This window comes from Zonotrichia leucophrys, chromosome 23 (assembly GCF_028769735.1).
Source record: "Zonotrichia leucophrys gambelii isolate GWCS_2022_RI chromosome 23, RI_Zleu_2.0, whole genome shotgun sequence".
Lineage (NCBI taxonomy): Eukaryota > Metazoa > Chordata > Aves > Passeriformes > Passerellidae > Zonotrichia > Zonotrichia leucophrys.
The window spans coordinates 6,181,972-6,199,360 of NC_088192.1; the positions used below are offsets into that span (position 1 = coordinate 6,181,972).

General features: G+C 58.4%; 1 protein-coding gene across 2 annotated transcripts; it reads left to right on the forward strand.

Annotated features, from left to right (window-relative positions):
• Positions 1–1,624: 1,624 nt before the first annotated feature.
• Positions 1,625–17,289, forward strand: LOC135457149 (cAMP-dependent protein kinase inhibitor beta-like). 2 transcript variants are annotated; one of them, XM_064731545.1, is made up of 5 exons: positions 1,625–1,760; positions 14,458–14,597; positions 15,783–15,887; positions 16,141–16,292; positions 16,816–17,289. In XM_064731545.1, the coding sequence occupies exons 4-5, from the start codon at positions 16,148–16,150 to the stop codon at positions 16,896–16,898; spliced, it is 228 nt and encodes a 75-aa protein (XP_064587615.1). In that variant the 5' UTR covers positions 1,625–1,760; positions 14,458–14,597; positions 15,783–15,887; positions 16,141–16,147; the 3' UTR covers positions 16,899–17,289. The 2 variants fall into 2 exon arrangements, with proteins under 2 accessions (XP_064587615.1, XP_064587614.1); XM_064731544.1 differs by lacking the exons at positions 1,625–1,760; positions 15,783–15,887 and having other exon boundaries at positions 14,480–14,597.
• The last annotated feature ends 100 nt before the right edge of the window (positions 17,290–17,389 follow it).

Below are 17,389 nucleotides of genomic sequence, written 5' to 3' on the forward strand. Positions count from 1 at the left end.
CGGCTGGCGAAGGCTCCGCTCCCCGCCGGCCGCGCCGGAGCCGCCGCAGCCCGAACCCGCCGTGAGCGGGCACCGCCACCGCCACCCGTGTCACCATCCCGGGCATGGCACCGCCACCCGTGTCACCATCCCGGGCACCGCCACCCATGTCACCATCCAGGGCATGGCACCGCCACCCGTGTCCCCCTCCCCGGGCACCTGCACCCGTGTCCCCACCATGAGCGGCCCCGGCCACGGTGTCCCCCTTCCCCGGCTGCCGGAGCCCCTGCCGAGGTTTTGGGGTTCGGGGGCACCAGATGCGAGCCCCGGCCGTGTCCTGGTTGCGCCTGTCGCTGTCCCCTGGCCCTCTGGTGACCGTGGGGCTCGGGGGAGCATCGCCCGTCCGGGGCAGCAGCACCGCTCCCGGAGAAGGGACGGGATGGACACGGGGCTCCGGGCGCTGAGCATCTCCCGTGGCCATCGGCGGCCGGAGGAGCTTCCCAGAGCCGGGAATTTGGGATCACGGCCCAGCCCCGCTCCTGCTGCGAGCAGCGTCCCCCTGCAGGGATGGGGACCAGGGACCTCATCACCAGCGGGGTCCCTCCCAAAGCACACCCCGCTCCCTCAGCCACCTTCAGGGCCACGAGGGACATTTTGGAGCCTCTCACGCACCCCACGCGTTTCCCAGTGGCAGGGATGCCGATGGAAGAGCTGGGAGGGGGTCACTGCTCCTGGCTGGAATTCCGGGCGGTTTTAATTCCCGCTCTGCCTCCCGCACCTCGCTGCCCTGACCCAGGGGTTCTCACACCCATCTCACACCCTCGGCCCTGGCCGTGTCCCCTGCTCAAGGTGACACCGGTGTCAGGCCAGGAGCAGCCGGTGGCATCAGCTCCGTGCCCAGGCTGTGCCCGGCGGGGCCTTGCCGTGATCCGCTGCATTTCCAGCCGCAGTCAGGGTCTCCCAGCCCCCCGCCCCCTCCCCCACCCGCCACACACCGTGGGTGCAGCCACGGATTTTTTAATTCTTTTCCCCCCCATCAAAGATTGGGAGCCTGTCATTGATTCTGGCCGCACTAAATGGAGCTGTGTGGGTTGGGGTCAAATTGTCCTGGTGGGGGAGCTGAGCCCCCTCCACCCACCCCCATGGGGGGCTCTGGGGAGCCGGATCCAGAGGAAATCGGAGCGAAATTTCCCATTTCCCGAGCAGGGCTGGCGGCCACGCCGGGCTGGGGGTCCATGCGGAGCTGGGCACCCGGGGGATGTCACAGCGCTCCCTCCCTGCCGTGTGTGTGTGAGCGCGGGGGGACGCGGGGACACGGCAGCCCGGGGGGGGCGAGGGGCGGCCCCGGCGGCGGGGGGAGCGGGGGGGCGGCGGGCGGGGCCGCGCTGGGTCCCCCCCGCGCCGAGCGGGGGCCGGGCCGGGCGGGAGCGGCGGCGCTGGGCGGGCGGCGGCGGCGGCGGCTCGGCCCCGGTGCCCCAGGGCCGCCTGGAGCCGGAGGCGTCCCCGCGGCTGCTGCCGAGCGCGGAGCATCCTTCCCCCGGCGGCCGGGCTGGCACCGGCACCGGCATCGGCATCAGCACCGGCATCACCACCGGCACTGACACCGAAAACAGCACCGGCACCGGCATCACCACCGGCACTGACACCAGAATCAGCATCAACAGCGGCACCGGCATCGCCCCCGGCACCGACATCCCCATCGCCCCCGGCACCGGCGGCAGCCTCACCTTCGGTGTCCCCGTCACCACCGGCCTCGGCACCGGCATCGCCGCCGGCACCAGGTGAGCGGCTGGGGGCTGCTGGGTGCAGGTGACGAGGTGGCACCGAGGCCCTGGGCCACCGTGGAGGGTGCCCTGGGCTCCCCGGGGTGAGGGACCTGGTGCCCACCCTGAGGTCTGGGTGCCCACCCTGGGGTCTGGTGCCCATCCCCAGGACTGGTGCCCACCCCGGGAAGGAGGTTCCCACCCCGGGCATCCCCCTGGGAAGGTGCAGAGGCCGGAGGGTCAGGGTTTGGTGGTGGCCTCGGGAACTGATGGGTTTTGGGAGGATAGCAGTTGGCAGCAGCTGCACTGGGGTGTCTCTCTAGGGCTTGGGGTGTCTGTGCCACCCTCCAGGGCCAGGGGGCTCAGGGGAGGATTTGGGGGGCAGCGCTGAGGCACCGAGCAAGGCTCGTCTGTCCCAGGGTGGGCACTGAGATAAGCCCCTATGGTGGCATCTCTGTGGCAGCCTAGCACCCACCCCCTGCATGTCCTGGGCCACCGCTGCCCCTGCACCCTCCCCATGCCCTGTCCCCTCTCAGCCACCGCTTCTACCCCACCCCAGCTCCAGCCTCAGCTCCTGGATTGGAGCTTCCGTGGGGATTTGGGCCCGGGGAGCCCCCGGGGCTGAGCACCCCGAGCAGGGACAGGGACACGGCCACGCTCCTGTGGCGCTTCCTGCCGGGAGGAAAGGGCTTCCCCAGGGCCAGCCCCTCCTCCCCGCCTCGGGGCATCGCCTGGCAGATCGCCCCTGCAGATGCTTGGATCGGATCCCTTTGGTCCCCGGAGCTGGCTGCTGTCCCCGGGCTGGTGGCAGTGCCACCGAGGAGGTGCCACAGGCAGGATGTCCCCTGCTCACCCCGAATGCTCCCAGCCCGTGACCTTGGGGTGTCCACCCCATCCTCGCTGTCACAAAGGGACCCAGCCCCGCCGCTGTCCCCTGTCCTCACCCTTCAGCTCAGCACCAATTCCCCCAAAGCAGGAGATGGGGGAGGGGAAAGGTGGAGGCAGAGCCCGATCCTCACTTTGAACTGAGGGAATCCCAGCGTTTCTGCCCGGAATGGGATGCTGGAGGCACCATGGGGCTGCTCCTGGGCTGCTCTGGGGGTTTGGCTGTGAGGATTCCTTGGGGCTCTGCTCCTGGGGCAGCTGGAGGAGCCCTGCTGGTGCTCCAGACCTTGGGGGACCTGGAACCATGAACAGGAGGGGGACTCGGCCCTGCTCTGCCCTTGGCTCCTGGAACAGCAATTCCAGCTCCTGGAACAGCAATTTCAGCTCCTGGAAAGGAGAATTCCAGCTCCCTTGGCTCCTGGAATGGCAATTCCAGATCCTGGAAAGGGCAACTCCAGGCCTGGAACAGGCAATTCCAGCTCCTGGAATGGCAGTTCTGGATCCTGGAATGGGCAATTCCAGCTCCTGGAAAGGGCAATTCCAGATCCCTTGGCTCCTGGAACAGCAATTCCAGCTCCTGGAATGGACAATTCCAGCTCCTGGCTCAGCCCTGGCCCATTGGGACTGGCTCTGCTCCATCCCAGATTTCCTGCCGTGCCTCTGATCCCAGAGCCCCTGCACGGATTTCTGCCCTCCTTGGCTGTTGGTGCCCTCCCTGCCAGCTCCCAGGGCTGGGATTTTGTCACAGGGTGGTGGTGGCAGCTGGAGGCTCCTGGTGCTGCTCCCACCTCGGTGCAGGGAAACATCTGGAGATCACCTCCATGCACGGCCTCAGCACTGGGTGGGGGTTGCTGCCTCAGATCTGGGTGCCCTGGAAGTTTCCCACATCCCCTGGGCTGAGGGAGGATCCAAAGGCATCCAGGGGCTGGGGGAAGAAATTCCCAGGGCTCCTCAGAGAGCCAGAGCTCCCAGGGAAGCTCCAGCTGCCTCTGCTCCCTGGAATTCTGGCTGCCTGCACTTATCCCGGTGCTCTGGCAGGGCTGGGAGCCTCCTCCAATCCCAGCTGGACCAGGGTCCTCCCCATGGTCCTCCCCAGGTGCCACCGGTGGCAAATGGAGCAGAAGGAGCTCCTGCAGGGACACGAGGCTCCCGTGGTGCCCGAGCTCCGGTGCCGCCCAGCCCGTGGCACTCCCGGCATGGCACAGCCTGGGACAGGCTTGGTGGCACCCATCTGGCTCCCCGTGACAGCCCACAGCTCCCCGGGTTTCCCCTGGCACCCATCCCGGTGCCACCCACGGCTCCACAGCCACAGAACCGAGGGTGTCCCCGTTCCATGCCTGGATGCTCCACCCGGGGCTGGGGCTGAAACCCCTCTGGGGGGAGGGAGCCTGAGCCTGGCCAGGAATGGAACTGCTGTGCATGTGGGTGACACCTTTATTGTGCTAAATTACCTGGTTGGATTATGCAAAATTACAGTTTGTGGTGTGTGAGAGCAGGGAGCTGAGGGTTCTGCTGGGAGCTCCATTACCCAGGGCTCAATCACCCTAATTACCCTCATTAGATCCCTTCCTTCCCCGCGGAGATGCAGAACTGCTGTTGGCTCCCCTGAGTCCCAGAGCAGGGATGGGTTGGCCAGGTTAACCGGGCTGGGTAATCCAGGTTAACCAGGCTGGGTATCAGGTTAACCAGGGGTTAGCAAGGTTATCCAGGCTGGGTTAGCAAGGTTATCCAGCCAGGTTAACCGGGCTGGGTAATCCAGGTTAACCAGGCTGGGTTAGCCAGGTTAACCAGGCTGGGTAATCCAGGTTAACCAGGCTGGGTTAGCAAGGTTATCCAGCCAGGTTAACCAGGCTGGATTGTCCATGTTATCCAGGCTGTATTATCCAGGTTATCCAGGTTAACCAGGCTGGGTTAGCCAGGTTAGCCAGGCTGGGTTAACCAGGCTGGGTTAACGAAGTTATCCAGTCTGGGTTATCCAAGTTTACCAGGCTAGGTTAGCCAGGTTACCCAGGCTGGATTGTCCAGGTTATCCAGGCTGGGTTATTCAGGCTGAGTTATCCAGGCTGGGTTGTCCAGGTTAACCAGGCTGGGTTACCCATGTTATCCAGGCTGGGTTAACCAGGCTCCAGCTCCATCTCATGGGGCTGGGGTGGCTCCCACCCCCTCATGTCAAAGGGGCCGTGGTGTTTCTGCCTTGGACTCAAAAAGGAGCCGGATGCAGCCAATGGGACTGAGGAATGTGGGGAAGGGAAGCTCACCCAGCACCTTTGTAGGGTCCCTGATTGGCACCCAAACTCCCCAGCAGGAATTCCTGTGCTCCTCCCACCACTCCAGCTGATTACCTTTAATCAGTTAATTAAAGGGAATTAACGGATGGAGGTGGAGGATGGAATAGGAATAGCTCTGGAACAGGTCATGGCCCACAGGCTGGAGAACACCTGGCTGGGCTGGGAGCAGCTTCCATTCCTTCCTTCCATTCCTTCCTTCCTTCCTTCCTTCCTTCCTTCCTTCCTTCCTTCCTTCCTTCCTTCCTTCCTTCCTTCCTTCCTTCCTTCCTTCCTTCCTTCCTTCCTTCCGCCACTTCCTTCCTTCCGCCACTTCCTTCCGCCACTTCCTTCCGCCACTTCTTCCGCCACTTCTTCCTTCCTTCCGCCACTTCCTTCCTTCCGCCACTTCCTTCCTTCCTTCCTTCCTTCCTTCCTTCCTTCCTTCCTTCCTTCCTTCCTTCCTTCCTTCCTTCCTTCCTTCCTTCCTTCCTTCCTTCCTTCCTTCCTTCCGCCACTTCCTTCCTTCCTTCCTTCCTTCCGCCACTTCCTCCTTCCTTCCTTCCTTCCTTCCGCCACTTCCTTCCGCCACTTCCTTCCTTCCGCCACTTCCTTCCTTCCGCCACTTCCTTTCTTCCGCCACTTCCTTCCTTCCCTCCCCCCCTCCCTCTCCCCAGACCCTGCTCCATGTGCTGGGAAAAGCCAAAACTCCTCGTTCTGAGCACAAAGAGATGGAAACACCCCCCAGAGGAGAGCAGCAGTGATGTGTGCTGGGCTGGGGGCCTCAGAGGATGGGGAACAGGAGCAGGGATTTGGCCATTCCCTCTCTGGGCAGCAGAGCTGAGGCTCTCCAGGTTCTCCATGCCCTACCCGGGAGGTTTGGGATGCAGGATGAAGCTGCAGTGTCAGCCCATGGCCTCGTGCCTCTGAGCCTTTGGTGCTTTGCTCTCTAATCAGGGCAGCTCAGGCCTGTCCAGGGCTGGATCCAGGTGCTCCAGAGGAAATCACACATCCAGCTTGGTTTCATCCCAGTGTGGGCTCATGGGAAATGCTGAGCTCAGCAGGGCTGTGCCAGATTAAACTGCTGAGTCCTCTGGAGCGCTGCTCCTGGCCCAGCCCAGGCCTGCAGGATCCAGAGGGGATTTTCTCTGGGGTCACTGCCCTGTGGGGAAACCAAGCCCTGGTGTGGGATGAGGTGTGAGCCCCCCCAGGTGTGGAAGCAGCTGGATTGTGACGGTGTTCACAGGGGTTTACGGATTGGGGAAGAGACGAGGATCTGACTCCATGTTTCAGAAGGCTGATTTATTATTTTATTATATATATTATATTAAAACTATGCTAAAAGAATAGAATAAAAGGTTTCATCAGAAGGCTGGCTAAGAATAGAGTGGGAAAGAATGAATAACAATGGCTTGTGACTCGGACTCTCTGTCCGAGCCAGCTGACTGTGATTGGCCATTAATTAAAAACAACCAACATGGGCCAATCACAGGTGCACCTGTTGCATTCCACAGCAGCAGATAATCAATGTTTACATTTTGTTCCTGAGGCCTCCCAGCTTCTCAGGAGGAAAAATCCTAAGGAAAGGATTTTCCATAAAAGATGTCTGCCACACCTGGATTTGGGTTGGCAGAATTTGGGTTTGCTCCGAGAAATTTAGGATTGGGATGACTGGGAGCACAAGAGCTGGGTTCGCTCCCACACTGGAGCAGGGCTTGCTCTGGTTTGTGTTTCCAGCACTAAAATCCAAAGGGACAGTTTAAACAAGCAGCCTGAAATCCCTTCTGGACAGACTCAGCTTGGCTTTTGGGCACAGCTGAGCTCTGCCATCATCCCCGTGGGTGACAGAATCAGCAGAGCCTCTGCTGCTGCCGGCAGCTCCATCCCCGAGCAAACCCATCCTCCCTGCACCCCGCCCTGCTGGGAGCCGGGAACCGCAGGAATGGAGATTACCGGTGTCCCATTTCAGAGCCCTTCCTTCTCCTTGCCTTCAACAGGAATTTAGATCTCAGTATGCCACAAGCCCAGCTGAGCCCCCGAAGAGAAGGGTTTGTGCTCTGCCCAGGCTGGTGTTAGCTGGGACACAGCTCAGGTTTTGTGTGGAAATAAAAATTCTGAGTCCTACAGCTGGAAAAAAAAACCCTAAAAAATAAGTCATAGAGTCCCTGGTTGGAAAGGACCTTAAATCCCATCCAGTGCCATCCCTGCCATGGCAGGGACACCTCCCACTGTGCCAGGTGCTCCAGCCTGGCCTTGGGCACTGCCAGGGCTCCAGGGGCAGCCACAGCTGCTCTGGGCACTGAGAGCCTGAATAGTGCAAAAGGAAGCAGAGGATGAAGGCTGATCTTTAAAAGGATCCCTGGGATCCAGGGAGAGGCCTGGGTGGAATAATTCAGAGTTTGGGTGTGAGCAGGGATGGGACTGAGCCTGAAGCTGGTCCTGCAGTGATGGGGACCAGGCAGGAAGCAGGGATGGGATGTGAGGGTGATGGAGGGGACAAAGAAACCCTTCAGCATCTCCCAAATCCATGGGTAGGACAATCCAAGCACAGACAGGAGTGATGGAGAAGAGGGAAAGCCAATCCAGCTGCGAGGATGAATGTGCAAGAGCAGGAGGAAGGTCAGAGATCAAGGCAGGACACGATAGGATGGGGCTTGGAGGGTGATGGGGATTCCTCTGGAAGTGGAATTATCCAAACGAGGGGGATCCGATGCTCCATGGAGAGGGAAGGAGTGGGAGCCACTTGTCCAAAGCCTTTGGAATGGGCAGGGTTTGCTGGGAAGGGAATCCTGGGGAAGAGCCAGCCCTGAGGGTACCAGGACGTGCCAGAGCTCTGGGGAGCTGCCAGTGTCACCCCCGCTTAGAAACCCCACTGGAACCATTCCACAGAGCTTTGGGAAAGAGCCAGGGAGGAAAAGAGCCAGAGGAAAATTCGGGGAAACCCAGTGGGAGACCTTGCTGGTCCTCCAAGCAGGATCCAGGTTCACTTGGATCCCTGATACTTCACTCCAGACCATCACTGGCCCAAATTCCTGCCTGGCCCACCTGGAATCCTGGGGATTCAGGGATGAAAATGCCAGGCCATGATTGGAGAGGTTCTGGTGCCCAGGGCAGGCAGGGAGGTGCCAGCATCCCATGGGAATGGGTCTGGAAGCTGCATCCCTGCCAGGAGGGATCATCATCCTCTCCAGACACTTCCCTGTGTGGAGAAAAACCTGTTCCAAAAGTCATTCTGCACCTCCATGTTCAATATTTGTCATGGTTTGGAAAGACAGGAGTCTGCTAAGGAAGGCAGGAGAAATGGAGAATGTAAAACCTCCCCACCTCTCTGAATTGCTATAAATTTTAAATTAAGGGGCTCTCAGGCAAAAATATGGGAGCAGGAAATAACAGTTCTTTAATAGGGAAAATGAAAAAAAAAAGGATAAAATAAACAATGCAGTGAACTAAACCAACACTGCCAGAGTCAGAACCCAAGCTGACACCCTGTGGGTCAGGCTGTTGGCAGCAGTCCCATTGGAATTGTGGCTCAGCCCTCCTGCAGTGTCAGGGCTGGTTCTGCTGGAGCAGGGATCCTGGAGAAAGGTGCAGTCTCTGCCTCTGAAGATCCAGGGCCAGAGGCAGCTGCTGTTCCTCTGGGCAATCCAGTGCAGAAGCCGTGCTGGTGTTCCAGAATCTCCAGATTCTATCCGGGTAGGAATGCTTGGCTCCTCCCTCTGGGCTCCCATCTCCCAATGGGATGCTGTAGTTCTTATCAGCCATGCAGGGACATTCAATAGCTGTTATCAGCAGGTGTCCCCTCCCGAGGGAGGTGTGAATGTGGTCACTCAAAGAGAGAGATAAGGCAAACTGCCCACTTGACAAAGGTAATCTGCCATACAGATGGGAATTGAAAACATCTTGCATTTTAATCTTCAACAACATTCCTGCACCAGCCCTTATTCCTGCAGCTTTCCTCGCTTTCCCAGGAGTTCAGGACAGCATTTATCCTCCTTCCCTCTCCCTGGGATCCTGAGCTGTCCCTGGCAGGTGACACAGCCCATTCCCACCTGTCTCAGCATCCCCAGGGCTCCAGCAGCCACTTCCCTGGAGAGGAGCTGAACCTGCTGCCTCCCCAGGGAGATCCAGGCTCTCCAGATTTTATCCTGTGTTTAATTATTGCCATCTGCTCTCCCAGCTCCGGGGCTGCCTGCTGCCTCTCAGGCTCTGGTTGAGCCAAGCCCATTGGGTTTCCCTCCTGTGTGCACTCCTGGCTCATTTTCCTGGTGATGCTCCCATTCCCTTCTGACCTGGGGCATCTCTTTCCTTCCCATTCCACTCAATTTTACAGTTTCATCTCGCTGAATCCTTCCCATTTTTCATCCTGTTCATCAGCACTGAGGGGTTGGTGGTGGATTTTTGATGGTTTGTTCCAGGCTGCAGCATTCCCAGCACAGATCCCATAAAATGTTGAATTAAATAAGCAGGAGGAGCCCCCCAGAGAGAGGAAACCAAGATCATTAAATGCCCCAAACCCCTTTCCAGAGAAGTTCATGACCCAATAAAAACTCAGAAGCTGAAGAAGCAAATCCTTGCAGTTCAATGAATCCTCAGGATTCCTGTAACACCTCCCAGGCCCTGATTTCCTGGAGCATTCCTGGTTTGTTGTTTCTGGTTTGGGGGAGAGTTCAGCCTGCTATCCCAGCACAGATGTGTGTCCATGGTGGTCCCCGTGCTCCAGGTGCAGTTTGGGGTCTCTGCCACCCCCAGCAACCCCAAAAATTTGTATTAGAGGGGATCCACTGCTCCTGAGGGGATCATGGGTGTGTGTGACCCTGACCTGGGTTCCTTGGACTGCTCCAGCCCCAAGTGGGTCCTGTGGTGGTGATGAGGGTCCCAGGACGAGGGAAGAGATGAGAATCTTGACTCCATGTTCAGAAGGCTGATTTATTATTTTATGATACTTATTCTATTAAAAGAAAATGATATATTAAAACTATACTAAAAGAATGGAAGGAAGGTTAATGGAAGGAAGGAAAGGGAAGAAGGAAGGAAGAGGAAAGGAAAGGAAGGAAGGGAAAGGGAAAGGAAAGGAAAGGAAGGAAAGGAAAGGAAAGGAAAGGAAAGGAAAGGAAAGGAAAGGAAAGGAAAGGAAAGGAAAGGAAAGGAAAGGAAAGGAAAGGAAAGAAAGGAAAGGAAAGGAAAGGAAAGGAAAGGAAAGGAAAGGAAAGGAAAGGAAAGGAAAGAAGGAAAGGAAAGGAAAGGAAAAGGAAAGGAAAAGGAAAGGAAAGGAAAGGAAAAGAATGGAAAGAAAGGGTAAAGGAAAGGAAGTGATGGATAAGGAAAACATAATGGAAAAAAAAAAGGAAAGGAAAAAATGGAAAGGAAGTATAGGAAAGGAAAGGAAAGAAAGGAAGAAAGGAAAGGGAAAAAGGAAAAGGAAAAGGAAAAGGAAAAGGAAAGGAAAGGAAAAAGGAAAAAGGAAAAGGAAAAGAAAAAGGAAAAGGAAAAGAAAAAGGAAAAGAAAAAGGAAAAGGAAAGGGAAAAGGAAAAGGAAAGGGAAAAGGAAAAGGAAAGGGAAAAGAATGATAATAAAATCTTGTGGCTGCTCACAGCCTCGACACAGGTGGCTGTCATTGGTCATCAAGTGAAAACCATTTCACATGCTGGGCAAACAATTCCCCAAATTACACTCCAAAGCAGCAAAACATGGAGAAGCTGAAGCTTCCCAGCTTCTCAGGAGAAAAGATCCTGGCAAAAGGATTTTTCATAAAATATGTCTGTGACAGGTATCACCTTCCTCTGCCCCTTCAGCACCCTCCTCCCCTCCTGCAGGGCTCTGCTGTTCCCAGGGACCCTGCCCAAGGAGCTCATCCATCCCTGGCCATCCCCTCCCTCCACCTCTCCCAGCACCTTCCCTGCCCATCTCCAGCGGGATTAAGGTTTATTTCTGCCCTTCCCTCCTCTATCCCATTAGGGGCATTAAAGCAGGAGCCAGTGGCCCTGAGGACTTTCCATGTGACTCCAGGAGCTTTTTTAGGCTGACACCCCACTAAGCCACCAAAAGTGTCCCTGCTTAGAGGGGGAAATCCTCACTCACTGGGTTTATCCAGTGGGATTTACCCCATTTGGGTTGGAATTGCCTGTGGGCTGTGCTGTGAGGGCCCCAACGAAGGAGCAATGATGAGGAGGCCTCCATTGATATCAGAAGGCTAATTAATTACTGTATTATACTATATTATATTATATCACATCTAAGCTGAATTTGCCAAGCACTCAACTCTGCACACACTGCACAGAATCTCGTGACTGTCACCCAACAGTCCCAACACTCACACACACACCTGGCCCTGACAGGCCAAGGAACCAAAACACCATCTGTGGTGAAAAACACATGCTGTGGTGACAATTCTACTGCATTGCTTTTGCACAAATACAGCACAACAATGAAAGAATTCTGGAATTGTGCCTTGCTTTTTCGTGAGAGAATGTGGGTGCACACTGGCCTGCAGGCAAGGACCAAAACCCCATCACTGTGGGTGAACAATCTCCACATTTCATTCTGCTTTTGCACAAACGCAGGCACAGCAAATTATAAGAATTGTGTTTTCTTTCTCTCATCTTCAGAGAATGTGAAACCCAGAAATATTCTTGGGAAGAATTGTGCCTTGCTTTTCTCTGTGAGGAGGAATGTGGGGTTACAGACCTGGAGGTCGTGGCATGGGAAGGTGTTGGTGGCTTGGCCATTGTCCCCAAGGGGCAGGGACAGCTCGATGGGACAGCGGTGCTGCATTCCAGGAGAGCTCAGGGTGGTGCCAGACCCGGGTGTGGGCTCCCAGCCAGCCCCAGGGTCCTGATCCCCCATGGGGCTTTTCAGAGCGGGGTCTGATCCCATCCCCATGGCTGGGAGCCATGGCAGGGGCACGGGCAGGACCCTGCGGGCCGGGGCTGGGCACTGCCAGGCTGGGCACTGCCAGGCTGGGCACTCCAGGCTGGGCACTGCCAGGCTGGGCACTGCCAGGATTGGGCACTGCCAGGCTGGGCACTGCCAGGGTTGGGCACGCCAGGTTGGACACTACCAGGATTGGGCACTGCCAGGCTGGGCACTCCGGGGCTGGGCACTGCCAGGCTGGGCACTGCAGGGATTGGGCACGGCCAGGATTGGGCACTACTAGGATTGGGCACTGCCAGGCTGGGCACTCCGGGGCTGGGCACTGCCGGGCTGGGCACTCCAGGACTGGGCACTGCCAGGCTGGGCACTGCCAGGGTTGGGCACTGCCAGGATTGGGCACTGCCAGGCTGGGCACTCCGGGGCTGGGCACTGCCAGGATTGGGCACTGCCGGGCTGGGCACTGCCGGGCTGGGCACTGCCAGGATTGGGCACTGCCAGGCTGGGCACTGCCAGGCTGGGCACTCCGGGGCTGGGCACTGCCAGCTCCCGGCGCTGCGGCTGCCAGGGGAGCTCGGATCCAGCCAGGGGCTGGGCTGGGGCAGGGAATGTGTGCGACTGTGAACATGTGTGTGAGTGTGAGAGTGTGTGAGTGTGTGTGTGAGTGTGAACGCATGTGAATGTGAGAGTGTGTTTGTGTTAATACGTGTGTGTATGTGTGTGTGTGAGAGTGTGAACACGTGAGTGTGACCACATGAGCGTGAATGTGAGTGTGAACACATGTATGTGAGTATGTGAGTGTGAGTGTGCAAAACTGTGTGTGAGTCTGTGTGAGCATGAGTGTAACTGTGTGTTCACATGTGTGTATGTGAGTGTGAGTGTGAGGGTGTGAGTGTGTGAGTGTGCAAACGTGCATGAATATGCGTGAGTGTATGTAAATGTGAGTGTGTGAATGTGAGTGTGCACACATGTATGTGTGTCTAAGTGTGTATGTGTGTAAATGTGTGTGTGCACACGTGTGTGTGTGAGCATGCACACGTGTGTGTGTGTGTGTGTGTGTGTGTGCGTGCGTTGTGTGTGTGTGTGTGTGTGTGTTTGAACACGGCATCAGGGACCCGCAGGGATCCACAGGCAATCTCGTCATCCTTCAGCCTGGAACCCCCCGGATCAGAGCCCGCCGTTCCCTCAGCCACCCCCTGTCCCCAGGTGCCACATCCCTGTCGCTGCTCAGTCCCTCCCCTGTCCCCAGGTGTCACATCCCCGCGGCTGCTCGGTCCCTCCTGCTGGCTCCTGCACAGCCCTTCCCGCGCAGGATTTCTCCCTAAAATCCAGGGAGCCCCTGGAATGCTCATGTGCTCGTGTGCCCACACTGCCACCCACGGGTGTGTGATCCCCAGCGCTCCGGGGACACGGCGGGGCACCCCGGGGATGGCACACGGGGACACGGCGGGACAGCCCGGGGATGGCACACGGGGACACGGCGGGACAGCCCGGGGATGGCACACGGGTCCCCGTGCCAGGCTCGGGCTGCCCCGGGTGCTGCTCTGATGGCACAGGCGGTGCCAGGGGAGGGACGGGGCCTTAAGCAGGTGGGGGTGGGACAAACTCGGGGACACGGAGGTGACACGGCTGTGGCACTGGGAGCCAGGAGGTGACACACGAGCAGGCACAGTGACAGGGAGTGCCACACATCATGGCAGGGGTGTCACACTGCACCGACGTGTGGCAGAGAGTGCCACACTGTCACACAGACGTGTCAGGGAGTGCCACATGTGCACAAGGTGTGACAGGGAATGTCACACTGTCACATAGATGTGTCAGGGGGTGCCACATGTGCACAAGGTGTGACAGGGAATGTCACACATGCACACACCTGTATGGGCACATAGAACAGCCCAACCAGAGGTGACACACACAGACACACAAATCTGTGACAATGCACGCACATGTGACAATTCACACACATGTGACTATGCACATGTGGCAGTGCACACACGAAAATGTGACAATTCACACCTGTGACAATGCACACACATGTGACAATTCATACATGTGACACTGCACACACCTGTGATGCTGCACACACATATGGCAATTCACACTCCTGACAATTCACACACGTGACAATGCACACACCTGTGACAACTCACACACACTTGTGACAATTCACACCTGTAACAATGCACACATGTGTGACAATTCAGAGCTGTGACAATGCACACGCATGTAACAAATCATACACATGACAATTCACACTGTGACAATGCACAATACCTGTGAGAGTTCACACACGTGACAATTCACCCATGTGACACTGCACACACATGTCACACTGCACACACCTGTGGCAGTGCACATGCCTGTGACATTGCACACACATAACAATGCACACACACCTGTGGCACTGCTCACACCTGTGACAATGCACACACATGTGACAATTCATACATGTGACACTGTCCAGGCTTGTGCTGGAGCAGTGCAGGTGGCTCCAGGGGACAATGGCCGTGCAGGTGTACAGGGAACATTTGTCCCCACCCCTGCCTTTGTCCCCACCAGCCCAGCCCTGTGCCTCAGTTTCCCCTGAGCAGCACCCAGGTCCTGCCCCTCATGGCACAGCCACCCCAGCACTGATCACTAATTAACGAATCATTAATCACCTCCCTGGTTAATCATTTATTTCTCCCCCTCCCCACAGCTGTGGCCACTCCTCCCGTGCACACAGCACCTGTGCCAAGGACCTTGGCTCGTCCTCCCTGCAGTGACACCCGGCAGGAATTCCCAGGGATCCCCAGTGATTCCCGGTGATTCCCAGCAGGAATTCCCAGCAGGACACTGGTGAGTTCACAGCCCCACCACCACCAACTTGGGGGCACCAGTCCCGGCATTGCCACCAACATCTGGCCCAGAGGGGCCAGGGCTGCTGGGGTGGTGGTTTGGGGTCCTTGTCCTCACCAGGGGGTGGAGGGGATTTAGGGGATGGAGGGTCCCTTGTCCATGCCAGGTCCTGTGCCACCCCTGGGCCACCCCTTTTTCACCCTTGTGCCACCCCGGGCCACCCCTGGGCCACCCCTGAGCCACTCCCACTTCCCATGGCAAAAGCCCAAAGTGTCTCCAGAGCTGAGCAAACACCTCGAGAAGGTCCCAGCAGTGCAGGCATCTGGATGGCTCCGTGCCAGTTGAAATTTTCTGGTTCCAGGGGTGTCCCAGGAGTGCCCCCACCTACCCAGGGTACCCCAGCTCCTGCTGCCAGCCTGGCTCAGCAGGAGCCACTCTGCAAGGGACACAGTGGTGTCCCCAGGCTGGGGACTCCATGCAGTTCCCTGGCAGTGCTGGCTCAGCCTCCATCCCTGTCACCTCTGCATCCCCATCCCTGCTCTTCCTCCATCCATCCATCATCCATCCATCATCCATCCATCCATCCATCCATCCATCCATCATCCCCATCCATCCATCCATCCATCCATCCATCACCCATCCATCCATCATCCATCCATCCATCCATCCATCCATCCATCCATCCATCATCCATCCATCCATCCATCCATCCATCCATCCATCCATCCATCCATCCATCCATCCATCCATCCACCCATCCATCCTCCATCCATATCATCACATCCCTCCATCCATCCATCCATCCATCCATCCATCCATCCATCCATCCCTCCATCCATCCACCCATCCATCCTTCCATCCATCATCCATCCATCATCCATCCATCCATCCATCCATCCATCATCATCCATCCATCATCCATCCATCCATCCATCCATCCATCCATCCATCCATCATCCATCCATCATCCATCCATCATCCATCCATCCATCCATCCATCCATCCATCCATCCATCCATCCATCCATCCATCCATCCATCCATCACCAATCCCACCATGAAGGAGGTTCTGGGGGTTCTGTGGTTGCTCCCATGGGGTCACAGCCTGTTGTCCCCCCAGACTCACTCCCTGCTCCCTTTTCACCCCCCTTCCTGCCCCATTGGTGACCCCTCTCTGCTCCCCCAGGTCACAGCCAGAGGGGACACAGCCAGGACAGATCCCTGTCCCCCGTGGTGTCCCTCACCTGGGCACAGGGCAGACGCGGTGCCAGGCCAGGCTGGAGGGTGCCCGGTAAGGCTGCCTGGGCTGGGGGGGCTGGTGGGACCCCCCTCCCTCCCAGCAGTGCCCAGCAGAGATCAGAGCACCCAAAGGTGCCAGGGTGGGGATGATGGGTCCCAGGGGCAGCAGGGTGGCTCTGCCTTTGCTCCTGGGGGGCACAGGGAGGGCAGGGGGTGAAGGGCACCAGAGCACCCAGCCCGGAGCAGAGCCGGGTCCCTTTAGCTCGCTGTGCCACATGGGTGACACAGGGGACGTCTCTCCCCAGGGTTAGCATGACCGAGGTGGAACCCGTGCTGGACTTCGCATCCTCGGGCAGGACGGGCCGGCGCAATGCCCTGCCCGACATCCTGGGCTCGCCCGCCGGCGTCAGCCCCGCCGACCTGCCCCTCAAACTGGCCGAGATGTCCCTGAGCGCAGGTGGGTGACCAGGAGGGGCGGGAGGATGTGGGGTGGGCAGGGACAGCGGCTCCCGTGTTCATCCCGTGCTGAGGAACAGGGACACCGAGGGGCTGGAAGGGAATGGGGCTGGGAAGGGTCTGGAGCCCCAGGAGAGGCTGAGGGAGCTGGGCAGGGGCTCAGCCTGGAGCAAAGGAGGCTCAGGGGGCCCTTGTGGCTCTGCACAGCTCCTGCCAGGAGGGCACAGCCGGGGGGAACAGGGACAGGAGCAGAGGGAACGGCCATGGGAGGTCCAGGTTGGATATTGGGGAAAATTTTCCCATGGAAAGGGTGGCCAGGCATTGCAGCTGCCCAAGGCGGTTTGCAGTGCCCATCCCTGGAGGTGTCCAAGGTCACTGGGCTGAGGACAAGGTGGGCATCGGGCACAGGTCGGACTCGATGCACAGGCTGGATTCGATGCTCTTGGAGCTCTTTTCCAGCCCCAATGACTCCGCGATCCCCTGCTCTGACGCCACCCCATGACCTGTCCCGGTCTCTCCCGCAGGCAGTGCCCAGGACATGCAGTCGCCCTCGGCGGAGGCGCCCCCTCCGCAGCCGCCCAGCCCCGAGCTGAAGGACACGTCCTAACCCCGCCCGGGGGACATTTGTGACCGGCGGAGGAAGGAGGGGGCTGCGGGCACCAGCCCGGCTCTCCTGGCTCGGCCGGAGCCCGCTGGGATTTCCTCGGTGCTGCCGCAGCGGGACCCCGGAGCGTCCCCCCGGCCGTGCGCGTGGCGGGGACACGGAGGGGACACGGAGGGGACCTGCCGTGACCGAGGGGCGATTCCCACCCACGCCCTGGGCCCGGACTCGGGGGTGGGGGGGATGTTTTGGCCTCCCCGGCGGGAGGAATATTTTTCTTCTGGGGCATTTGGCGGAGCCGAGCGCGGTCAGGGGTCCTGGGGGGGCCCTCCTGGCCGCAGGAGCAGCCACGGGTGTTTCTTGCTGAGTGTGGTGTTCACTGTGATGTTTTTGGGTACCCCCTCGTCTCCTGGCCTTTCTTCTGGGTGACTCAGGAGCCACTCCCAAGTTTTGGGGGTTGAGGTGGGAAACACAATCCCAGAGCCCCCCAGCCCATA

Coding starts and splice junctions, on each gene's coding strand:
- LOC135457149 (XM_064731545.1), top strand. CDS start 16,148: ATGACCGAGGTGGAACCCGTGCTGGACTTCGCATCCTCGGGCAGGACG. Junction 16,293..16,815: donor CGAGATGTCCCTGAGCGCAG/GTGGGTGACCAG, acceptor TCTCTCCCGCAG/GCAGTGCCCAGGACATGCAG.